This window comes from Lonchura striata, chromosome 3 (assembly GCF_046129695.1).
Source record: "Lonchura striata isolate bLonStr1 chromosome 3, bLonStr1.mat, whole genome shotgun sequence".
NCBI lineage: Eukaryota > Metazoa > Chordata > Aves > Passeriformes > Estrildidae > Lonchura > Lonchura striata.
This window is the reverse complement of record NC_134605.1, coordinates 29,238,869-29,265,915: the sequence shown is the minus strand read 5'-3', so window position 1 is coordinate 29,265,915 and position 27,047 is coordinate 29,238,869. Positions and strand designations below refer to the sequence as shown.

Sequence of the window (27,047 nt, the reverse complement as noted above, 5' to 3'; positions counted from 1 at the left end):
CTGCTTGGAAAGGCAGCTGAATTTCCACTTCACTCTGCACTCCCTTCATGGGCCCTCCCTGCTGATTTTACCTAAGTACAAAGATAAACTTTATCCGTACCAGAGGAAGGTGAAAGAATATTTCTTCTTAGCTTTGTTCGCATCCTACCTCTTTTCCTGCTCTCTAAGCTTTCTTTAATGTGTTTTTTCTTCTAGTCTAATAGCACTCACCAGAAACTGCATTATCTTGAACACAATCAAAACTTTGCTGAGGGCTGCAATGCAAATTTCCCAAAGGCCTCAAGAGGCCTCTGATTTGTCAGGACAGTAAAGTCATTGACTCTCTTTTTAACTTGGACACATGGCATGGGAATGCAGATAGCTCTTGCATGAGCTTCTCATTGACTGGATTATACTGCTTTCTGGCTTACTTTCAGCCTGTACCTTATTATGCACACATAATTTCAAAAGTAAGGCTTCCTCACCTCAGTATTTCCACATGTGCCACCATTTAGTAATTGAGCTGAGTGACAGCTTATGCTTAAGAATCTACTCATCTGCTTCTCAAATGAACAGCATGATCTGACACTTAGTATCTCATTTTTATTCTCAAAATCTAATAATAACTGTCAAATGTATTTACTATTGTATGACTAATCAAGGCACAAATGAATTAGATTTAATTACACTAAAGCATTGTGTGGTTCACTGTAGTACTTCAGCTTGATCTTACAACTCAGTACCAACTTTTTTTGAGTTTGACCTCTCCACTTTCTAGGTAACAAAGATTATGTATTTTTATGAAGAAAATAGCATGGCATACAAATGCTTAGAAGATTACATGATAGAGGAATGTAGCACAGTTACAGAGTGAGACTGGAGAACCGTCACTGCTTTAGGGCATGCAGTTCTGAAAGATGAGCAAGGCTTACAAAAATTCTGTTCAATATGTGATGCTGATAAGCCAGGAAGATAAAGGTCTAATATGCATGAATCAAACATTCAGTGCTCCCACCTTTGATGGTAGTCTGATCGGTTTATCAGCTACAAAGTTCTGAAAAATCAAGCCTTTTTTGGTTTGTTTTTAGGAAACAGAATTTCAAGTCTCACAATATTAGTCCGTTTTTTTTTGTGAAATAAAGTGAAATACTCATTCATACACTTCATCCAGAGAGTGCAGTAGCACATAATGATAGCAACACCCAGCATCTGTTGGTCTAAACATTTGCAGTAGTTTAGTGGATGCCCATTGGCCTGGAAGTCACTGTGAAAATCACCACCATTTTCTATGTTGATATAAAGACTGTGTCATTATAAGTTAATATATCAATGATGAAGTTATTAACTTCCTTGCTCTGATGAGAAATCAATACAGTTCTTCAAAGTCTTCTATTCACACATGCAATGTGTGAGCAGCATCAGACAGGTTCTAACATTATGTTAACAAAACTACAGACAAGCAGTGAAGCACAAAAGATCACTTTATTTTCCAAATCACACCTCTCTCATTCTTGAAAAGGTGTATTTCTAATTGTTACTATTTTAAATATACTCTATATTTTCCTGTGAAGTTAAATACTTTGAAGAAGAATCCCCAAAGAAATAAATACAAAGCACAACAGTTTCACTTTATTATTTGCTTTGAGCATTGTCTGGTCCTGCATCCACTCTGGCACTATGCTGCTCTTTGAAACTGTAATATCCGCAGCCAGCCTCCCTTGTTTGCCACACCCCTCTGCTTATCAGCTCTTAATACAAACTGTTAATACAATGCCAGAGCATGCACAAAATAGCTTATAGCAGTTTAATAATTATAAAACTTTCGTTACAAATACACACATTACTACTAAGAAAATAATTGGGATGCTTCTTTTTCTGGATGCTCATAGAAAATTCCATGTTACAAAATGCTTGTTTGATGATATGCATGTCTGCTGGTGAAAAGGAAATCAGTACTAACAAGGTTTGCAGGGTTGTTACATGAATAACTTACAAAGCCAGACAATTCCCAAAGCTATCAAGTGGATCACTGCAGCACAATCTGCAACTAGCATTTTACCTGAAACCTAAATAGCCCAAAGGGTCAGTAATGCATATCTGCCACCTTATAAAATGACAATAAAATGACACTAAGGTAATCAGAACACACTGTGTGGGGTTTATTCTCATATGATGAGCACAGTCCAATGCAATAGCATGGATCCTGCAGCCAGGGATCATGATGCAGCTTTATGATGTTTGTCACGATGTTGATGACGTGGAAGTTTTCCAGTGCAGGCAGCATCATGTCCCTTGAAAGAGAAAGCTGAAGCATTTCCCATACCAGAAGTTAAACTCCTGAAACACTTTTCTTGAAAGAGGTATCAGGGAGAGCCTGAACAGGTGAGGCTGTGAATTCATCCCAATTACATGTCTCACTTGGGACAGTGGTCCTGAAAATGCAATCAGGGTCTGACAGGCCAGTTTTGCTACATACACATGCATTTTAATGAACATTTGAAGACTATGATAGAGGCTAAAAACTGTAGCTGAAACTCATACCTGTTCACAACAAAGTCTGAGGTAGCTTAGAACCACTCTATGAGAAAGAAGAAAAGGGATTAAATGCACAAAAATTTCAAAATACAATTATAATTGCTACAGAGAAGGGGAAGGTAACATAGTGTAAAATGGCTTTCAATAACTGTCTGTCAAGAAAGAGGAGCCACTAACAGAGAATGAGTGAAAAAGTTTACTAAAAGCTAAACTTCTGTTTAGCCTGGCTCTGAACATTAACACTCACTTAAAAAAGAAAACCAAAGACAATAGTGACATTGATCAAAACAAAAAGGAAAGAACATTTTACAAGACACTGGACAAGGTTAATAGACACGCAGTCCAAATTGTGAAGTAATGCTGTAATTCACAAAATGCGTCCATGTGCTCCGTGTGATCTTCAGATCCCTGGACAGCTAAAATACCTTCACACAGGGACACTGAAAAGTTATTAATTCATTCAAGGTTCACTCTTGATGATGCAGTTTACTTAGATAAGAACACTTATGTACAATTAATGCCTTGGACAATGCACTACTAACAAATTGAGCGTGTATCTGGTGTACCATGGTGACAAAGAAATACTTAAAATTTATATTTAAATTTAAGTTATGTAAGCCAGCATAAAACCTGATCTACTTCCTAAGTCAACAGTATTTATTTTCCTCTTAAGGGCATACAGGGAAGTACAAGGCCCAGAAGGACTAGTATTTTACACATCCATAGAGAGCCAAATTCTAATGTTGCTCACTAGCACTTGACAGCCTAGTGGTAGTTGCCTTTAGAGTCTGATGTGAATGAAAGGGGATGATGATATTTTATTCAGCATAGGATAAAGAGGTAAACTAAATAATTTTTTGGAATTCCTTAAGGCATCACAAAATGGAGGAAAATTACAGGGAACATCCCAGCAACACTGATACGATGCTATGTAGGGAGGAAAAGGAAAGAAGTAACAAGTAGGTTGGGGAAAGCATGTAGGAAAAAGTAAGAGCTGGAAAGACCAGGGACAAACAGAACTAGCTCAGACCACAAGAGCAATCTTTGTGTTGCTCTTGCCATAAAAACTACTAAAGCCTCACTTCCTATGTTCTCTTTTAGCAATCACATTCAGATGAGTAATAGACTCCTTAACAAAATTCCATTTTAAAACAAAGAAAATGCTATAGAAACACAACTTTGCAAATAGTCAATCAATTGCTTAACACATACGTTTCCATCACTATATATGCACAGACACAGCCATGTAATTCCACACCAGTCTTTCTTTCCCATAAACTCCTCTTTTTGCAACTTCAGCTCTTGCTTTAAGAGAGATTTCTAATCTAATCATTCAAGTCTCATGAGCTCTTTATTACTGCATAAAAACATTCTCAAATGTTTTTTATGTAGTAGTAGTTTAAAAACTCTCAAAATGAGTAAATTTCTGAAACAGATCCAGATCACACAACACCAACACCCTTGTTATTAAAAATGGCAAAAACAAACTCGGAGAATAACCCAAACAGGACCCTGGTCTGTAGAAGCAGAAGAAACCTGCCCCTGTTCTCCAGCAGTGAACCTGCCATGATTGTTTCAAAAGCCATTTCTCAGCATGACAAATCTCTATGAGAAATTCCTGAGAAGAATCTTACCATCTTTCAGCAACTGAAGAAAACTCAAAAATCCAACAGACAGCTACAGAAGATGCCCAAAAGCCAAATCTGTGGCCTGACCATGTTTCAAAAACATATGCTAAAAGTTCTCAGTAAAGACAAAAATTTCTTAACATTCGTGGTTAAACACACTTATTGGATTCCAGGTATCAACCATAAATCTTGCCACCTAGCAACCATAGCTCAGGAGTACAGAGACAGCAGAAAGGTCATGTAGACCACAAATTACATGAATGAAGGAAGGGCTGAACTGCGATTGTTCAGCCTGGAAAAGAGAAGGCTTTGGGATGACCTGACTACATCTGTCCAGTACTTAAAGGGAGCCTACAAGAGAGATGGAGTCGAATGTTTTACAAGGACATGCAGAGGCAGGACAAGGGGGAATGGCTTCAAACTGACAGAGAGTAGGTTTAGATTAGGTATTAGGAAGAAATTTTTTACTATGAGGGTGGTGAGGCACTGGAACAGGCTGCCCAGAGAAGTTGTGGATGACCATCCCTTGAAGTGCTCAAGACCAGCTTGGATGGGTCTTTGAGCAACCTGGTCTAATGAAATGTGTCCCTGTCATGGAAGGGAGGTAGGAACTCAATTGATCTTTGAGGTCCCTTCCAACCCAATCATTCTGTGATTCCCTAATTCCTCTACAGAAGGCCACTGTGATAACTAGTAACTACTGTTCACTTGGACTACAGGGCACATAGTTTAGACACCTTCATCTGAGCAGTAATACTGTTCAACTCACTTGGTATTTCAGAACTTGGCTGGTACTTTTTGGACACATAGAATTTGGTGTAAAAGACCTTATTAGATTCATCTTGTAAATTCTTCAGACTCAATATAATTGACTGAAGTTGTTGATGTGTATTTGCTGATTTTCAGAAGTCAGAGGATTAATTCTGAAAACAACGAGAAACTTGTTTTAACTGAGCAGTTGCACAAAGAGAACAGATGTGCTACGATGATAAGTACAAAAAGGATGAATAAAAGTTCATTTTACCAATAGTGCAGCTTTCCTCCTCTGTGAAAGCCCAGGGCCTAAAGTATTAAGAGGCACTGGAGAGGCATGTTTACACCTGTGCAGGATAATGCCATCACTCATTCAAATATTTAGTAATCTGAACTTCAATTCCATTATGTTCATGCAAGGAATCAATTATAATTTCATAAGAATGCTGAGTTGTATTATTGTATTAGGCTGCAAGGAACAGTACAAGACTAATGACTGGCTGTGTGAAAATGAATAATATCATGGGTGTACAGAGTTCATTCTTCACTTCCACCATTTGGACATGCTGTAGTAATTAAACACATACAGTATGATAAGACAGATATATGGCTGCAGAGGCAGTCAGTACATGGATATATGACAGATGCCTGTAGTTTCCTACAGCTGCACTTTTTAATTTGGGCTTTCTTTATCTAAATAAAGTTGCAGAGTGATTTTAAAACTTTTCATGTAAGCATTCAAAGACAGACCCAGATTCCGCCGTGGAATGCTAGTGGGACTTTACCACTACCTCAGCCAAAGCTTTGCAATGAAAGCTTGACAAGGCCAAAAAGACTGAAGGGTTTTTTTCAGCAAGTAACAGAAGTCCTGTGAGGGTTTATTCTGTAAATACTGAAAGCCACAGCAGAAAAGGTAGCTAGGAGGAATATCTGTGTTCTTCAGACTGCACACATCTTTGAGATGAGCATTTAACTTGCCTTTTATTATATATACCTCACTACAACCAAATCGCCAATATTTAACAACTGGACAGAAAGTTTGGACTGGTTCACCTGTACCTTTTTTAGACATTTACACTTTTAAAGCAACCAGCATTCTGCCATACCACAACAGCAGCATTTCACACCTGTCTGCATAGATTTTTTTTTTCCATTTTGGAGCTTTAGAACATATTCTAAATGCAAGCTAAATAATTAGCTACAACCTCAGTTTAATGCACAAATACACACACATATACATACAAATATATATCTATGTGTATGTATGAGTATTTAAGCAGTCCTAAAACTTGACCAAGGACCCTTTACTTCTGTATCCTGAACAAAGCTTTGGGAAGCTTCCACATATACAAGTTAACTAGTTATATACAAATTAACTAGTACAAATGACAACAACTATCAGTTCAGAGAGACCTAACTATATAGAACCATTAAATGAGAGATGAGGATGGAAACCAGGCTTCAAGCATCCTCTGGGACCTACAATTATTTTTGAAGCATGGTTTAGTCCTCTGGCAACTGATATGATGACACACAAGCCTAAACATTTACTCTTGGATACATTAACTCTTACTGGTTCTATCATTTGCTTACTACTCTAGTCAAAACAACAAAATTACCAATGTATTTGCTTATTTATTTGACAGTAGACTAACACCTGTCAAAATATAAGCTAATTAATATCTTCATAGAGAAATGCAATCTATAGCTTGTGAAATCAAAGTTCTAACCCCTTATTAAATGTCTCTGAGTGGGTGTCACTATATAACCAGAACTACAATGACACAACAATAAGACAAGAAAGGCAATAACTTTGTCATCTAAATTTTGTATTGAAAATTTAATTAGACTGAAACAATTACAGACTTAATTTGCTTTCTTTTATGGAAACCAGTTCTCATCAAGTCAGGTACTCAACTGAAAATTCTCTAATGCTGCCATTAGTAAAGACAAAGATGCATTAAACTGAATTTTTCAGCAATGCTGAGAAACACTGAGCTCTTACATGAGTTGTCAAATGAATAACTGATTTTCATGGAGAAAAGAAGAAAGAAATGGAGCTCTGAAGGAAGAAAACTGCAATGAAGAGTTCTTATTCTAACAAAATTAGTGATTTCTCCTTTGTATTGTCTTTTACATTAGACCTGCTTTAACTTCTCTCATTGTAATTCCATTTAGCAGTCATTTGAACTTGTTTAAAAGCTGATTGGAAATGGTTTGAAAAACATCTTGAAAAATTCTAAGCTGCACAATGTTTGCTCACTTCAAAAATTAATTTCCTCAGATAATAATTTTCCCTGACATTCTGTGAATAAAACCCCTTTTATTTTTATTTAGAAAATATTAACTAAATAAAAATTTTTAGAAAGGCCTTTGCTGAACTCCACATTAAGTCTAAGCCTGAGTCCAACCTACGGAAGTAAAATCGAGAAAAGAAGGCCTGGGGAATTTAAAGATATTGAAGTAACAAATAGAATCAATGGCTCAGTATTGTCAGTATAGTTATTTCCATTATGCAGAACTCGAACAGGTCTATTTTATAGCTTCTGATAAGAAAGCAGTGAGTACCTGGTCCATTCTGCTCTAGCCTTGTTCTATACAGAATAAGATTGATTACACAGTTCTGAATAATTACAGCATTTCATCACTTTGATAAACCCTGAAACTACACCATAACATACTTTCACTGAAAGGAAAAGTAAAGATAAAAAAGAAAAGGAGAAAAAAAAAACTTCAGAGGAATATACAGGAAGTTCATCTGAACTTGGGAGTCAATAAATACAGACAATAATTAGAAAGAATGAGAACATTCACACAAAACCACAAATCAGTTCTGTGTTGTATCCTCCTTTGTTACTACTAATACATTTCTAACACAGTGTTTAAGACAAGACACCTCTTCTAGGCAATACCGGTATTTGGGGTGTTGGTGGTGGGCAGTATCAGAAGACCCAGAGGAGTTCAGCTCTCTGTGAACATTTTATCTTTAAAGAGGCTAAGGTTGAAAGTGTGAAGGGCTTGTGGCAGGGCTTGTCTTATAAGCCTGGGAGCACACTGGGATCATCTTGATGCCAGGTTCTCAGAGCAACTCTAAATAAAATAAAGACCCTGAGAAAAGCATTTTAACTGAGAAGAAGTCTAATACTAAAAATAGCTATTCACCTGCATGAAGGGATAATGCAAAGTTGTTTTTTTTTTTCTTTTTATCGATTTATGGGAGTTGGAAATTTAAGGGTCTCTGTAGGACCTCAAGAGTTTTTGCTTTGGGGATTTCAGATATGTTCATCCAGATTCTTGGCAGAGAGTGAATGTCAGAGGAAATAAAGAGACATTTCTTTTCCACAATGAATTACAGGACAAGATCAAACAGATGTTCAATAGGTTATAGCCTGAAAGACTTATTTGTATCATAAAAATTAACTGTGCACATCAAAGATTACAAATGGAAAAATTCCATTGTTTCTCTGAGAGCCTAGGCTCAGAACAGATGGCACAACCTTTTTTGATTTTAGTTTTTTAACGTTCTCTGCAATGGTGGCTACTAAATACTAACAGCTAGGAGTTATGCCCTTTGCTTATCCACAGTTTGAGAAAAGCAGACTGGTTTGATGGAACTGCAAAGAAATACCACCACTGCCATGCAAGGACTTACCTAACCAAAAGCAAGATATGCTCCAGACATCTCAGTAGTAACCAGCATGGATTGAAACTGAAAAAAGTTTTCTGCTCTAAAGGGAAAAAAATTCCAACTTTTTAGACTTATACATAAACATGAGAGTGGCATCCTCAGTAGCTGGTCTCAATTCTTCCACGCTCAAAGGCTATTAAGCCATAAAGTAATCAGCCCTGCAGACTGGGAGGTGGCTGGCACATGCAGTATCCTGCCTCAGAACTCCACATTGTCCAAGGCAGCTGTGGCACATGAATTAGAAGCTTTATACAGCACAGTGGGCATCCATCTTCAGCAACAGACATTCACAAGTCAGAACACAGCCGTGGGAAGGGAGGTAACTGTATGCAAATGTCAAAACTAAGCTGTAATTTGGCAGTGAAAAATACTATAATATTATTGATATAGCCTAATCAGTTTTATTTGAAAGAAAAGGGATGCTTTTCTTTTTTGAAATATCCTCTGATTCATTGCTACCACTGATTATATTTCTTCTTGGGTTTAGCACAACTAGTATCCAACAGGGAAATTATTTAAAATTAAGCAGTGTGATAAGTTAAGATACAATTTGCTATGTTGATATAACTCATTTTATCACTATGGTTATGTAATTGGAAAACTGCATTTATCCTGCACTAGCTTTGTTTTCTTCTGACAAGGTTATTTATCACCACAGGAAATTCCAAGTTGATAAAACTAGTTAGCTGACATTTCCAATATAATATACTTTGTGAGGAGGAGCAAGCATCCTAATCAATTTTGCCAATTACACCAGTGTTTGTCTTAATACAAAATCTCTTTATCCCTGAAAGACTGGCATGGAGTTCTTCCTAGAAGTCATGCAGATCTGGAGAGTAAGAGACTACGTCATCATCACTGTGAAAACAGAATAAGCAAAGTAGCAGGCAATGTAATCCAGACAGATATGGATGGATAACGAATTCTGTGACTGCAAAGTAAGAACCAGATCTTTTACAATACAGTGCAAAAGCATAACGTTTTATGAAGATCATGAGAAATGTTAATGCATACACAGCCTTTGAATTTTTACCTGCAGATTGTAAAACAACTCTTCTTGGAAAAATGTAAATTATCTGCAAATTTGTCTTTTGGTATTTGAACAACCGCTTGTCAGTGACCAGATGGAGTTCCACTTTTCTAAACCAAACATTTTTCATGTTCTGTTGCAAGTTGTCTTATGCAGGCAAAATTTAAATAATCATCTTCAGGAATGAAAAGTACAATTTTCTTCAAGACAGATGTTTGATTTAGAAACTTCCTTTTGAATGTAGGAAATGACTATTTTGTACTTTGAAAAGTCAACTAAGGTCAAAATTAATATAGATACATTAATTAGTTTGTTGATATCATTAATGCTTTTCTTGTCATCCCACTGATGAATGAGAGAGTTTGCATCTCAGCAGGTAAACATGGCTGATACTTCCTTAATCTACTGTACAGCATTTGCTACAGTTAAAAATAAGAAACTTAAAAGTGGAATACAGAATCAAAATAATTTAGAAAACAGATTACTAGTTACAAAGGAATATGGATGAAGAATTGCTTTTAAAATAAAATATATTCTGGACTGATGTGTTCCATAAACATTTTTTTTGCTAATAAAAGCCTCCAGGGAACAAATACTTATTTCATACACTTTCCATTCTGCTTGAGTAATTTTATATTTCCACTGTAGCTCTGCCTTTTATTCCCTTCTGTTTTTCCTTGCCTTGGTTAGATTAGAGAGGTAGGGTGTTAATGGGGTACTTGATGAAGACTGAAGACCTATTTTCTCCACCCTTGGAGACCAGCCTGATTTGAACATATTGGGAGAGTGGGACAGTTTCTTCATGTCCTTGGGAGAAAGTCTTTTCCATTTCAATACTTCCACCTTTCAGATATGGTCTCCTTCATTCATACAGAAAGAAAACGTGCCAGCACAAGACGGTTCTGAATAATTTCATAGAATATCAGTGGGGCTGCAAAAGCTCCCTTTCAACCTCCTTTATGGCTGATGAACATGAGGATGTGAGGTGGATCCAGGAGGGGAATGCAGGGAAGCAGGTGCTTGCAGCTCCAACAGGGCAAGAAACAAGCTACTGTCCACCAGTCCCCACCTCTGTTGTTGCTACTTCCTTACTACTCTCATCCTTGTGGGTACTGTTCTGTGCTGGGCACTCAAAATGCACACAGTGAAACACCTGCAAAGAACAAAAAATGAAGATAAAGCAAAACAATTTAATGCTGGTAAAAACATGATCAAAATAAGATGAAGTCTATATGGAAGTCTATATGGAAGTCTGCAGGCCACATCAGTGACAAAGTCAAAATAAAATGTTTGACTATGAGGTCAAAAACATTTACTTGTGGGCAATAAACATCAGGCAGGGACAACACTGGAGCAAGAGAAGGCCTTCAAATTATATCAACCTTTACATATGGCATTAAAAATAAGAAAGATGGTTCCAAAGCAGATAGGGATATTTGTAAACAATTTTTTTTCTTTGCCAACTAGCAGAAATACCTACTACATGCTATTGGATAATAACAACAATTATATTAGTAGTCTTAAACACATTTTATGATCTAATCACTTCCTAAAGACGCTGAATGTTCATGCACACTAGAAATGAAATTTAAATCATTACCAACATGATTCTATTTCAAGATTGCCCTCTGCTGTAATAACAATGGCAGCTCTACAGACATGTCCTGGAGTATGTAGAAAGGCATTCAGAGTGTCCAAGGTGGCTGCTGCTTCATCAGATGAAATATTCCATTTGAAATAGTGATCATTTTCTGATGATTCAAACAATACCTGGGACCAGTGTACAGGTGACTGTATCTTAGAGTAAGAGGATCATGTTCTTAAGCATTTTTTCCAATTTACTTTTTACTTTACTTACTTCTACTTGTTCTTGAAGAGCCTGGGAGGAGAAGGGGGAGGAACTCTTTAAAATTGTTACAAAACCTCTTTCCATATGATATTGTATTGCTATGATTTGCACAACTTTGACACATACTAAACAAAAATATTTTTTACACTGCTTTAAATTTGCTATTTTCCCATGCAGTATAGTTTAAAAGCTAAAGCTTGATGAATATTAAATCCTGATTTTTAAACTTATTATCTCAATTTTGTATACTTTTATGACATCTTCTATTATTATTCTCTTTAAAGCTCTTCTCACCAACAAAGATAATCTCTTATAATCTTAACTGCCCTTTCCCAGACCCTTTCAAATTAATATGGGCAGAATCAAATATCATAAAGAAGACATGGATATACTACATATTCATACAAGAATACTGTATTTTCTATCTTTTCTCCAATATAACCTAAAATCCTGTTACTCTTTTTGACCATCCCTGCTCAAGTGAACACTGAGCAGACATCTGCACTGACATGTCTGCAGTAGCCCCAGGTCTTTTCTGAGGATGTAGCTAGCTAGTTCAAATTCTGACAGCATACATAAAATGAATTAAAAAAATCTTTGGTCACTGCTTGTTTTTTTTTTAATCCCCATTATATTTTCTTGTGCCCCTCAGTGTAAGTTTTTTATGCAGATACATTGCAATATGTGCTCATATTTCTACATATACACTCATGCTCACATAAAGATGTATTGCTATGCCTTTATATATACAGATTAAAAATTATATGAACAGATTACAAATCTGCACCAGCACCCACACATGTGCACACGTGCACAAAATGGTTTTCCTCTGCATTTCTTCTGTTTTTTCCTAAAGCTGAACTAATTCCTATACTGGCATACATTCTCTCCATCTGTTACAGTTCCTGAGAAGACAATTTTTGTATTTATCTACACTTTTAGAGAAGTCCCTTATGTACTCATCCCATCCCTGTGTCTTTAAAGTGACAGCTATTGTAATTTTTCCAGCTGCACTTTTCAGGATAAGGCCTTGTAGAAAAGAACATTCTCTCATCTGTGTAGCTCTGTAAAATGCTGCTTTCCTTGAAAGGAAGCACAGAATGTGATGGAGGTCTCTAAGCCAGAAGATTCCATAATTCTAATGTATCCCACAATAATAGCATGTCTCATTTAAAATCTCACTTTACGTAGTGATACAGTTTTTTTAAACACAGTGTGGATAGCCCTGAAATTTAGCTAATACTAGTCTAGAAAGTCAGAAGTACACAATTCTTAAACAGTAACTTTCATTTTTACTGATTCTTTCATATTAAATTCTTAATGGTCAAAACATGTGGCATATTGACAAGCCTGTGAATTTGGAACATTATTCTCAGTTACTCTGCCACAGTGTGTGGGAGAAGCCTAAGCAGCACAGTTGAGCCTAGCTGCTTCATCCGGTATCAGAATTAAGCATTTCAGAACAGTATCACTAAAACAAACAATCTTGCATGTGCTTCTCTCAAAAGAAAAACCTGACAGTTCAGGATCATCCTTTGACCCACATCATGTTCTACTTCTCATGGATATTTTAAGAGAGGTCAGACACGCAAAGCAGGAAGGCCAAGTACAAATTCACTGGTGCAGTAATTTCTAAGATAAAGCTCTCACATCAGCAGCTAGGTGTCCTTTTCAGGTCAGTGATACTGAGAGAGGAATAACAAGAGAAAACTTACATCAAGTATCACGTGACCTATCTGACAAATAAATTATGATACGGAAAAATAATTTTCTCTACAAAAGTAAAAAGTGTGTCACAGCTCAAGAAAACAGAAAGTTACACTTCTATCATGTTCTAATATACCAGAAGCTATTCAAGCTCCAGGTCAAAAAATTTGTGTACATGTCTTTCAAAACATGGAAAACATGGCAAAGAAAAGATGAGTTTAAAAGATTAAAGAATTCACAAAACTGAGAAGTTTTATGGGATTTCTTTTAAATTCCAAAAATTAACTCTTCCCTTTAGGATGTACAGATTGTGTTTCAAAGTTCAAAGATATGTATACGTAGAACAAGTAAGGAGTATTTTGTACCTATTACAGTAACACTCCTTGATAAGAATGTGCTGCTGAATATGCTGCATATTTTATTTAAAATGAAAATGGTTTGACATACTGTACAATCAGCTGTGGGCAAGTAATTCTGGACACTGCTTGTATTCTTACTGAAGAGTCTGCTGAGACTATAGAACAAACCAAGACTTTGGTTACACTGTTCCTATTTAATTTGTAAATATGAAAAATATCTTGCTGCTTTCTTTGGAAAACCAAAATCTATGACAAAATGTTATAGACCCTCTCTTTAATATATATATATATATATATATAAGTAATTTAGTAATATGTGCACACTGACAATGTTCCTCCTCTACAGGCATTAAAATAAATAATTTAAAAAATAAAAACCAAATTACCGTTGGAAGCACATTTTACAGACAAAAGAGAACAGCATGTTTTTACAGTTCAACTGAGACACTACATGAATGACTGTAACCTGTATCCATACTCATCTTCACTACAGTTATGTAGTTCTCTATATAAATATTTATACAGGATATTAAATTCCTTGGAAATAGTAACCAATTTGAAATTAAAGTTATGGCTAAAAGGCCATTGCTCTTCAGGGCTTAAAGCTACCTTCAAGAATTCAAAGTTGAAAGCAATGTTTCCTGCATTGCTAAGGTTATACAATGCAATGCACGTCGTTCTTTTTTTAACAAAGAGTTGGGAATTTACAAACACTGGCATGAGAGGAAACAAGACACTGGGAACAGACAATGCCATTGGAGGACGCTCCCAGTGCTTAGGAACCAGCAACCCCAAATGTTAAATTCAATCAGAAAACCTCACCTCTGGAGCTGACAGATTCTAATTAATCCAAATGTAGTAGTGCTACCCCAAGCTAAGTATAAAGCATCTAAGTGCCATGTTTGGTGGTAACCTACACGTGTGGGATACACACAGGCAGGTCTATACACACAGTGGCTTTTGGTGCCTCTTATGTTATATAAAGTCCTAATGTTAATGTCATATAAAGTCCTAATCTCACAGACGTACATATACTCTTAAATTCACATATTGTAAATTGTTTCACTGAAGTCAAGAGTAAAGTCTGGACTTAATATGAGACACAATTACTACAAAAGAGAGAAGTAAACAAAGAAGGGATGACATTGCACTTGATGGGCTATAATAATTTTTTTTTTCTGTATAAAATGAAAAAAATCTCCTGGTTTGCCCACTATTAGTCAACTGATTTACCAGGCATGAAAATTAATTTTAAGTAAATGTTATGCAAATAAAATTTTCTTATGAAAAATGAGATATTTCTTATGTTTTGTTAATTAAAAAGATCATATATGGGTGATAAAACCCAAGTATATCAGACACCATACACCTTTCTCTAGTGCACTAAATTGGTATTTGAATTGTTCATCAAAATAAGGATTAATTTAAAACCAAACCCAATAGGAGTGTTTGATGGCAATGTAGAAAGGCCAAAACAAGGAATACATAATAACACTGTTCAAGTGTTTTGCTAGATTGCCAGAGCAAAAAGATGAAGTACATACATTTGAGAAGGCCTTATAAATTTCACTGCAAGATATGAAAAACTGTGTTGTAGTATATTCTTGAAGAATATAGGGTTTTTTAGAAGCTCCTTACCTCATTAGCTGTGTTGCGAGTTCCAACTATTCTGATAAAAGATGCAGGCTGTTTATCAAAAGTGATTGTTTGCCAGGATCTACAAAGAAAATTCAGAAGGACATACAAATATTGAACACAATCACAAAAGCCTCCAGTAAAACATACACAATGCATTCAAGTGACAGTATGTACTGTCATCACTTAACAGGGCAAATGGAGAAACACTTTTCATTGCCTGAATTTCCAGCAGTACTTCCTCATTTTTAAGTGTCTTGACTTTGCTTATGCAATTTCATACATACCTACCACTATAATTTGTATGCAGGGACAACAATCATACTCTGAAGCTGAAAGTTCAGAAAATATTCAAAGTAAAAAGGCCTGGATCAAAGCCAAAAATCCTTGACTAATATTGACAGTATTAGATTTAAAAAAAAGGTCAGATAAATAAAAGTGAAACCTCCAACTTTTCACACTCTAAGTGGAGTAGTAGAGAGGAGCCAAACTTTCTTTGTGTGGACCAAGGTCCTTCCACGAAGTTACAAATGTCAAAAAGCACCATTTGGAGTTCAGGTTGTGAGCACTTCCCCATCCTGACACAGTGGCAGAGGAGAACAGACCACTCTTCCAGAGTTGATGTATAATTTTCAGGCTAGACTGAGAACACTACAGGTACATGGGACCACTATAATCTTTGTTCCTCACTCATACTCATTTGATCTGAGTGAGGTGCAACACCTCAAGCAGCCTAATACACAGGAGGAAAAGGAGACCACAACTTTGTGCTCACAGTACAACAGAACAAATAAAAAGAATACCAGGAACTAGAAGGCACCAGTTTTTCACTAGTTTAGTACTTCAACACATTAAAATTTAAATTATTTTATATTCATAAAACATGAAAAAGAATTCCAGAATTTAACTTCTCAGTCAAACCAGACCCTATCACAGAAGGCTTCAAAAATAAAATTAAGTTAGGTCTAACTTGATTAATTTACTATGGAAAAAAGCTGGATAGTTTTCCAGAATGGGTTGTGAATATCTTCAGAAGTGTTCATGTAAGAAAAAGGGGACCAAAGCAAAACTGGACTAGAACACTACTCCCTACCAGCAGACTAACCCAAAGCCTGGCAGTATGAACAGCTTCATTGCTTAAATTGACAGTTGATTTTTCTCTTGTTGGGAAAACGCCTTTTGTCACAAACATAGAATTTCTCAGCTTAATTTAGCTGGCTATTAACTTTTATCACTGCTGTCTTGTTATATTTGCTTAAAGAAGATTACAAATCCAATCAAGGTCTAATTTCAGGTAGTTTACTGGTCTTACTCCATGAAGTAATGGGTGTAATTAGAGTCATTAATGGTAACAGAAAGGTGTGGTTTGTGGCAGGCCTCAGAGGTAGGCAGTTATCTCTACCTAATGGTATGGTTTATTTATATCCCTTACGTGGCTAAACCTCTATCTTAAAGCTCAGGCTGTTTCTTCATGCTCTAAGTAAAATATAAAATGAGAATAGACTATTTTGTTAAATGTGTCAAGACCTGAAAGATTGTTATGATTTAAACATTTCCCCTCTAAACAGGAGAATTATTCTTCTTGACACCCATTCTAACAGTACTCTAGTACACTCAAGCCAATCTCCATGGGCAAACAGAACTTGTTATCTTGAACTACAGTGTCCCAAAGATGAGAGGCTGGGACAAAGAGATGATCACAGCACTACTTCTCATAACAAAGCATTGCCACAGTTTGCATTATGCATATGCTTTGACATTTGCACACAAAAACTTTATGCAAGGAGAACAATGATGTATGTAAAAAACAGTTTGCTTTCTAGTGAATTGGAAAACGTTTTAAAGCTACACAACATAGAAGAGTTTAAAATCCTAAAGAAGATATTAAGAAGAGCCTGTGACTCCCTAGACACTAATGTAGAGTTTGTGCTCTTAGTAAGAAAATACATTAATTAGAGATCATAGACTAGAATAGAAGTGGTCTGTATTTATTTCTACTATTTCTGAGCACTGGTCGGATACACACTGCAAGAGCTCAGTGCAGAATTTCCAAGCATGGCAACAAATACCACTGTCTGTGCTATGATGTGATACCAGGGAAGCTGATGCATCTATTTGAGAATACATCTGAATAGCACAACAGATAGTAAGAGAAAAAGATCTCTGAAGATTGTTTTGATGACATACTTCCAGATCAACTTCTCCAGGAAATTCCTATGACTGTTCACTTCCCACTGCATTGCAAGTCCTTAATTTCTGCAACAATGGTTTTATTAGGACTGGATTATAATTGCTCCTTTAATAATATTAAAATATAATGGAAAAGAATAAAAAAAAAATCTAGAGGGGGTGATAGCATTTTTAGTAAACTCAGTCCTAAGAATATTTACTATTTTGGTATGTGTTCATTTCAGCCTTTTCTCATTGGAAAAAGAAAGTCAAAATTACATACAATTTGTAGGTGAGTTACTAAAATTCAAGAATATTTCCACTAGAGAATTAATACTTAATTGCATAATGAGAAAATTAAGTATCTCATTTTGTTTTCTTAGTAAAAAGGAGAAAAGGCAAATAGAAAACAAGCCAAGTGGATTTGGAAAGTATAATTTTTGAAATAAGCAAGGCAAACCTTCACTAGAAAGATCCATGGATTTGCCTGCAACAGTACATTTGAGAATGTTGATACATTCCAGGCAATACCTCTACAGTATAGACATTATTATGCAGCAAAGAGATAATTTATGCATGTAACTATACCCATATGAGAAAACGGATTTCTGACAGAACATTATCAAGGCACATCTGACCTATTTTTTGCATTTTTTGCTGATATAACAAATTTACTTTGAATTCTATTAATATATAGAGCCATAACATTTTTTCAGTGGTGTTCCTCAATTAAAGACATCATAGGTAATCCTCAAGTTTCTTTTTAACCTTTCTTTTTTTACTAATAGTTATCTCTGCCAGTACTACTTAATAATTTCAGTTTCTCTGTAGAAATTTTATTTTGCAAATTGTTTTGTAGTCATGTCATTTATCTAGTCCTGCCTTGCATATGTGCTTACTTTACACTTTCCTCACACAAGCTTGTCTTTCTATTCTCAAAATTACTTTTGGTAGTCTTTACAAAAATTTCCTCCAAACGTTATACATTGCTCTCACATTGATTCACATATAAGTCACACTATACCAGAAGAGCAGCATTAAAGCAGATCAAAAACACTTCATTTTTAGCCTGGGATTAGATAGTTCTATGTAATGGATGGCATTTCTTCACCTTTACTCCCTATATGCCAAACAAACAAATCTTTCAAACTGGTGTCAATACTTTTGCTGTCTTTACCTGGGACATGGTCATAAAGAAGCTATCAGAATTTACTTCTCTGATAAAATGACATTGCTGTCTTTTGGACTTTTTGTGTCTCTGTACAGCTTATTAGTGACCCTGTAACAAATACAGTTTTCAGAGTTTAGCTTTATTAAATATTCAGGCAGTGTTGATATTTTTTTATGCTTTGACACCTGTCTTGCTAGTTGATTTGTTTTAGATTTGCTGGCTCAGTCTGCAGCAGTTCTGGTCATCACTTTCACAACAGAAATAATCACTGCATCGAGCTGAGGTTTCCATGTCGAAGATAAGACCCAGCAGCCTACTCAGATTTCTACCAGGATCCTCAAGCTGAAATGCAGCACTACAAGTTGTTTGGCTAGCAGCTCCATTTTAAAAAAGAAATTAGCCTCCTTACAGTCCTACAGTGTTTAACACTGTGCATCTCACCTCAGCCACACGACTTCTCTTGTTCTGCCCGACTCCTCTAAGGAGAAACAGTAACTAATGATTAGCATTCCAAAGCCACGCTTGCATCCTGTGAGCCTATCATATTTAATTACATTTTAACTATATTCGTCTTCTATAATAGCTTGAACAGAATTTAGATAATTATCTTTTGCTCTCTTATTCTCTGACTCTGCCTGTCTCACTTAGAGCTCCTTGCAATGAAAATCACTTTCTCTGTTTAAACATATAAACAGACTCTTGGGCCAATAATTTTCACTTCTCCAACAGCAACAGCTGAAAACCTGATGGCTTTGTGCATCTCACAATCTCTTCACCATACTTTTATTCAGAGAAAGGAAAAAGATCACTAGAAATCAAACCGGTTTCATATTTCTTCTTGTCTTTTTCCTTTTTAGGCTATTGCAAGAAGAATGCAAGGAATTCTGATGTCCAGGTAAACCAAATTAATGCCCTGCTATTCATTAAACTATCTATAGCTCCAAAACAACAATTCACCTCCTAAAGAACATAATGAGTTTTTTCAGCATTTGGAATATTTTCCTAGTTATTTCTAAGAAAAGCTGCTATCTTTCTAAATATTTATTACACATAATAGGACATAAACAGTGATTCTTCCCCAGTATTTCCTTCTCTTCCAGAAAGAACAAATTAAGAAAAAAGTGGAAGCTTAGATTTTATTGAGGTTTTCTAATGAGCTAGTGGCACTACAGAATACTACCACACTGTGGGCTTAGCAGAGCAGCACTGATCAGAGCTGAAACCCAGTTCAGGTCAAAGATGTCAGACAAAAGAGAAAGCTGTTACATGTAACTAACATTCATCAAGCTGTAATAATGATATCATATTCCTATCAAGGCCTGCTTTAGGCTAAGCATGTACATTTTCAATATGCACATCATGTCTCCTCACTTTCTAAGATGACATACAACTTCTATATTTCTGTTCCTCACTTCAAGGGAAAAAAAAAGCAAAGCAGACTGGAAAGCAAATTTAGCCTCCATTTTACTTTCTAATATTTGTCTGTATATACCTTATTCTACAATGTTATGAAACACTTACCTTATTTGGATGTTGACTTTTTCAACTGTGACTATGCATTTTTTAATGGAATTTGTAAAAGCAGATAAGAGGACAATGAAAGAAGAGTTGTGTCCTTTTTCTATATATTAGTCTGATGACTGTACTGATATAAAGAAGGCAGATTGTAACCAGCATGTGATGCTGCCAAATAAAAGAATTGTGTGCGCAGATAAGGACACTGAGACTTACTGAGACTGGAGGAGTGCCACAGTATGTTCTGCATGGTATGTTATACCCCCTTCTTTGTTAATGAATACCAATACTAACCTTTCTTATGGAGTACCTACAAAATAAACACAGAAGCACACACCATAAGTGCTATAAAAGTAATTGTTATACAGATACTCTTTGTTATAAAAAGGTCTACAGCTACCTTATAAATTGCCTATAAACCCCATGTTTTCCACCATAACAGTACTAAACAATGAAGGGAAGTAATACTCCCTCTCCTGTTACAGCTGTACCTTAACACAGGAATTCAGAAAGACAGACCCTTAAGGAAGTCAGACTGAGTAGCTGGCTTGGCCAACCCCTTGCTATCCAGCCTCCCAAGCTACTGAGGAGGGAAGACAAAGCATAAGAAAGAAAATATTGTTAGGAATCAAAGGTCATCAATGTTTTGGTTCATAAATTGAAGCCTATTAAGAGAAATTCTAGCACTGGTCTACCAAAACTGAGTTTCCATCTCATGCTGTGACCATGACAGCACTTTCTCAATAGGTGGCCTATGAAACATGGAACTCCTAAGGAAGCAAGGAAGATCCAAGCTGGAATTAACAACTTTTTATCTGTTGCTCTCAGAGATGGAGGCAAAACTAACCTAATTATGCATCTTGGCAAAAAAACAAAAACAAAAACAAAAAAACCCAGAACAAAAACAAACAAAAACCACCAAACAGTCAAAAAGGACTTTAAGTACTAACACAGGTAATAAAAATTATTTGTATAAATATTACAAGAGTCTAGATTAAATGTGAGAATAATAATAAATACTAAAAGTCACCTCTTGCAGTATTTGTTACATAATAGCTTTATATATTGACAAGTAAAAACATGCATGAACACCTTTTGGGAAACTTTCCCTCAGAAGTTTTTATTGCAAATATACTTCCCATAAGGACTGCATAATTCTGAAAGCATCTACATTTGTAGCTATTTGTAGGATAATTTCTATGATTTGGCCCCTTACACTAATCCAAACAAAATATCTGTCCTCTATAAGAATGCTTTACTAAACTGCTATACATGTTCTATTGCATAGGATTTGTTGTAGAAACAAAATGTGGGCTTGACAAAACAGACCTACTAGAAAAAAGAACTCTGACATATAATAGATTTCATGAAGTCTGTACTGGCTTTCTGACATCTTTATAAAACTTCTCACTTGAAAGACTCCATATAGTAAAAACCTGGTTTCAAAGCCTCAGCGCTGACCTTTCTAATTTTTTAGAAAAAGTATTACAAGAAGAAAATGTTAAAATATAGTCAAATTAAACAATGGGAAAACTGAATGTAATCATTATCTTTCTAGCTAAATGAAGCAATAGATTTTCAAATATTTCTACATACCAATGTAGCCAACTGCTAGCATTTCTGTACTGCATAAGTTCATATAATTTAGCTTACTTACACCTTTTTTCAGTTCCAACAGGTCTCCTTTCTTTACTCCCCAAAATATAGCAATTTATATTGCTGTATTATATACTCCCCAAATTGTTAGCAATTTTCTGGAAACTGGCAGAATGCCATAAGCCAAATTTCTAGGCTGTAGCAAGAACTGTGCATGTAGTACCTACACACACATCCCTGGGGATTGACAGTGGCAGACAAATCTGGCAGCAGACAAAGGCTGTGAACTGGAATAACTTGAGAGTTCATCTTCCTTCTGTGTACATCAGAGAATACATGCACATGACAAGTCTGCATAATCCAAGAGGCTGAATTGGGTTTTTTGTGCTTACTTGTTACCAATAGTTATTGCTTCTGATGTTCACATTGGTAGCAAAGATAGGAAAAGCTATGCAATGCAATAACAAACCAAATAATACAAGTAATGGGATGTTTTCAACTTTGAAGACTTCTTGTCCCCATAAATCTACAACAGATTGTGTGCTACTTTTATTATGAAACTTTTCATACCCATGGAAAAGTTGATTAAAAACAAACATATAAGCAATTCTTTTAGAGATATGAGGCAGAAACATGCTCCCTATTAATCAGTTTTTTTGTAGTGTGTACACTAATGCTATTTGTCGCACTTGTCTCTTACATTCCCCAGGGTCTAATTTCACGGCCCACTCGCAAAAACTTCACATTTACAGCAACTGCTCTTCTATTACAGTCGATAACATCTAATTGACATGTCAAACCTCCAAGGAATGCAGTAAATTGAACCACAGCCTCAAAAAAGAATAAAACAGTGAAAAAAATAAATCAGCATTTGTCTCCTCCCAACAGCAATACAAGCATAGTGAGGTTTGGTAATGGAAAGGAGGAAAACTGTTACCCTTTCTACTACCACACTGAATTATCTACTAACCTCAATGTCAGAAAGAAAAGCCTTTTGACCTCAGACTGAAACTCACCCACTAAAAACCCTGAACCTGACTCCGGGACTGCAGTAATTTTAGACATGAGAGTGAAGTGAACCTAAAGAGACGAAAGTAACATATACAACTTTTCTTCTGTTACTTTTTGAACAGAAAAAATGAAAACCCCTCAGAATAGTGTCTGGTAAACTGAATTCTACTATTTAGTTGGGAACTCTCTGTCTTCAAAACTTATACACAAAGAACTGGGTAAAATTTCACAAATACAATTTTAAAAATAAAGGAAACATGACTCATGATGAAAGAGCACAAAGCGAAGTTGTGCAAAACCTTTTTGCACAGCAACCAAGGTATCAGGAAAAAGGTAGAATGATTTCATAAATCTGTACATTAAATATATGAAATCCATTAAGAAAGAAAAATTAGTTTACAGGTGTAGAAGAAAAATTGAATGAAATTAGGTCATATGATGATATTCTATACTGGTATTGAGAAATAAAAAAATATTTCTCTGAGAATTCAGTGCAATAGAAAAGCAAAGAGCAAAATGGAAGCATCATCTCTTTAAGCATGTAAAACAAACTGACAAAGCATTCTAAAAAAATAGACTACATGTCACACAGTGCAGGAAACCTCAAAGGATGAACCCAAAGATATAATAATTCTTTGGCTTTGTGTTTCATGGTTATAATCAGTCCTAGTAAAAACTTTACTGTGAATAAATCAATGGCTTAATACTGCATGAATCTCATTGCAAAACACTTGCAACCCTAAAGACCATACCTGTTTTGGCCAGCATAAACAAATGGGTATTTTTCAGAGTTTTGATGAAATTAGATATTGAATATAAACAACTGAGTGAGGGCAAACCTCTTGATTTGACATGTCAACACTCGACTGGCCTCCTAACAGTACAAGGAGATGTCAACAGTTGCTGTATTATTTAATTTTGCCTATAAGAAAGGCCTATAGACAAAAAAAAAAAAAAACAAAAAACAAACAAACAAAAAAAACCCCACCAAAAAACCCAAAAACCAAAAAACGCCAAACAAAAAAACCCCACACCCTTACATTCTAAGTCATGCATATTTGGGTATCTCTTATTCATTAGTTTATTATCTTAAGCAACAATGAATTTCAAAGTAAACAAACATAGCCAAAAAACAACCGTTCAGGTGTTAGGCATTCCTTTCTTATCTCAGGAAGATAAATGGGCCAATTAGGATAACTTTTTGGTAATAATATTTATTTATACAGGTGCTAAGAGGGTGCATGTGTGGGTACGCCTACAGGCGTGTGGGTGTATGCATGCATGCACAGACATCTTCAAGAGAGAGAATTTAAGACTGTGAAGGCAAGCCAATGTACTGGCACCAGATAATAATAATTCTTGAAAGTAAATGACCATTTGTTTTCATTTTTTTATTTTGAATAGAAGACCATACCATAAATATTTTACACATACTGAATTGCCTTTTTTTCTTCAGTATTTTTTTGTAGATGGTAATAGCAATACATGTATCTATTTTTAATTTAACTATTTTTGCTGGTCTCCAAAGAGACATTCAAGTCCTTGCTGGCATGGGGGGAAAACTCAGTACCTAAAAGAAACAGGTAGTGATATTGTGGGTATTACTTGGTATTGCTTATTTTCTCTGAGGCAGAACTGAGCTAACATCCAAATTGATGTCAGATTTACTGTGGTGTTTTCACAACTCTCCTCATGGAAATGTGTGTGAAGAGCTGAGACCACAGCAGTCACAGGGCAAAATGGAGCAAGGCAAAACTTTAATGAATATGGTAAATGCAGAGCTATAGTGAACAAGAACATGGAAAAACATTTAAAGCAAAATAGGACACTGCAGTGTGCAGCTCCTTGTTACTCTGTTGAAGGCTTCCTCAAAAGTTCCATGTATATTTGTGGCTGAAAAGCAACCACAAGGAACTGAAGGCAGAAGTAGAAAAACAGAAAAGACAAATTAACAATCTGAAAACCCTGTGATCCTGAATTGCTATGAAGAAACATAACTTTAAAGAAGCCAGACCCTTCTTCAATCAAGGTAGAATCACCTACAATAGAAGCTAGCAAATGAAATGTTAGATGCAGAAATTCTACACTGCTGAGAGGCTCCTAATGCTCTGAAATGGAAACTCTGGTTTCTCTCTGTGAAATCTTAATTCTTTGTGCTTAATAAGACAGCACTGTGAAGCTGGAGTCTTTCTTCTTTTGCCTTATTAGAATCTTTTGAAAACGTGAGCACATAAATTCAGGGAAAAATATGTACTTCAATGCTTCTATTGTGCAAAGCTTAAAAACTCAATAATTATACAAAATGACCCTTTATATCTGTCTGACTTGTTCCAGTAAGCATCATTACTGGGATAATGAACAGACTAATGAGAACTCTTAGTTTATTTTTGTGAAGTGAGACTTGAAATTGAGCTTCACAGTGTAGCAATTTCCCAGACAACTTGCTTGAATATATTTAATTTTGTATTGTATGAATGTGACTACTATGAGCTCGGCAACCCTGGAGCAGGCATCTGGATTTCATAAAGTTGCTGTGAAATTTGCTTCATGCGAAATAAATAGGATGAATCACAGTTGAAATATACTTCATTTGACAGAAGAAGAGCTACAAGAAGAGTTTTGCTGTGAAATTAACTTCACGTAAAACATGACAAAGTATGGTCAAAAAAATATGCTTGTCATCAGAAGTACAAGAACAGTTCCTTTTATGCTGTTCCACCCTGCCACTTGGGAGCTCAGGCATGAGACAGAATTAAGGACTATACAGAAATTAGGAAAAATGTTTTCTCATTCTAGGTATGACAGGACAATAGATGCATGCAAAACTGATGGGAAACAACAGAAGAGAAGTGATGCAGGCATACAGGCAGTTGGAAAGAGAGAAACATTTGAGCCATTTAATTATGCAAGAAAACAGTTCTGTAGAAGTAGTTAAGGATGAATGAAAACTGATGCAAGGGAATTCTAGAAATGGGATCATACAGTGACGTGCAGGAACTAGAAGAGGACAGTAATAAAAACTACTGTGTTTGTGGTTAAATATAAGAAACTACAAATATAAGTATATAATGTGTCCCATACAGTTATGAGGAAAGATATTCATACACTTCAAATATTATCTCAATAGCAGAAGAAATAATCATATCACAATAGATATTAACCTGGTTTCACAAAAGTATACCAAGGAAAAAAAATCCCAACTTCAGTTTGCCAATATTATTGTTTAGAGCAGAAGTATTTTCTCACTAGAAATCCTCAGACAACATGGAAAACATTTTTCTGTACATCAGGAAAGTGGTTTAGGATTGTTAAGTGCATGATCTAGATCTCTCTCAGTGTTCATTACCTGTAAATTATTATAAAATAAAATACAGTAGTGAATGAAAAACTTGAAATGCACATGATACATCATAAGGCAGAAATATGAAACACTAGACAAGAGCAAAAACCTTAGAGTTGAAAAGCATTTTGAAAAAATTAATCAGAATACAGTTAATAAATTTTGATAATGAACCTTTCATCCACTCCAAAGGTTGTTTCATGTGAAAGTATCCATTAGATTTATACATGAATCACAGAAAAAAAAAAATTGACGGGAACTGAACTGAAAACTGAGAATTTGAAATAGCTATTATACAATAAAACCTCAGTAAGCAATGGAAATGTGAAATTAATTTTGGAAGCTTTTACACATTTATACCAGCAGAACATTCTGAAAAACAAAGAATTAAAATAGCTGTATAATGCAATATGTTATAAACCTCCTGGAAATCAAGTAGTGCCTGCCATGAGAAAAATCTCAACCAGCCATACAGACAGTTGATACACACCAGTTTGGAACTGTCCCTCTAAAAACAATATTAATTAGCTCCCAAATTCCATCACAGTATTAACTAGAACATACTATGCCTGCTGCCAAAGGATTAGATCCATTTCACGATAACTACAAAGAAGAGAACTTTGAAGAACAAGACTGAGTTGATAAGCACTGTGATAGCATGCTTAGTATTTGTCTATGCAGGGTTTATTTTATCAGAGTGTCAATAACTCTGAGATCTGGTTCTCCTACAGGCCTTTGGTATCTTTTGTTTTTCATTTGACTTTCAGACTCTGTCAGCAAATTATCCTAACAAGTGCAAGTCTCTATTGTTCAACACCAACACACTCAAGTCCACTTATCATAAATGTTTTTAAAAATAGAAGGGAACATGACTGTTTTTCATTACTGTCATACTGTGTAGAGAAAAACAGCTTATTGTGGAAAAGAAAAAAAAATAGCCTCCACAGAGCATGTGAAAATTGTCAATTACACAACCAGTATGCATAAATTGGCTCTCACTTAGGGAAGGTACACAAGCTTCCCCTGTGAAGATAACAGACATCCAGTTTTTTCTTCAGCCTTTTAAAATTGGGAGAAGAAAA

General features: G+C 35.6%; 1 protein-coding gene across 2 annotated transcripts in view; it reads right to left on the bottom strand.

Moving 5' to 3' along the window:
* Window positions 1–1,442: 1,442 nt before the first annotated feature.
* Window positions 1,443–27,047, bottom strand: part of BTBD9 (BTB domain containing 9) — a 121,160-nt gene continuing 95,555 nt past the window's right edge. The window contains exons 11-13 of one of the 2 annotated variants that reach the window (XM_021550403.2): window positions 15,167–15,245; window positions 11,472–11,492; window positions 1,443–10,766 (exon numbers count right to left, since the gene is read on the bottom strand). In XM_021550403.2, coding sequence (XP_021406078.1) covers window positions 10,662–10,766; window positions 11,472–11,492; window positions 15,167–15,245 — 205 coding nt within the window. In that variant the 3' untranslated portion in view covers window positions 1,443–10,661. The remainder of the gene's footprint in view (window positions 10,767–11,471; window positions 11,493–15,166; window positions 15,246–27,047) is intronic. The other variant, XM_021550404.2, reaches the window with a different exon arrangement.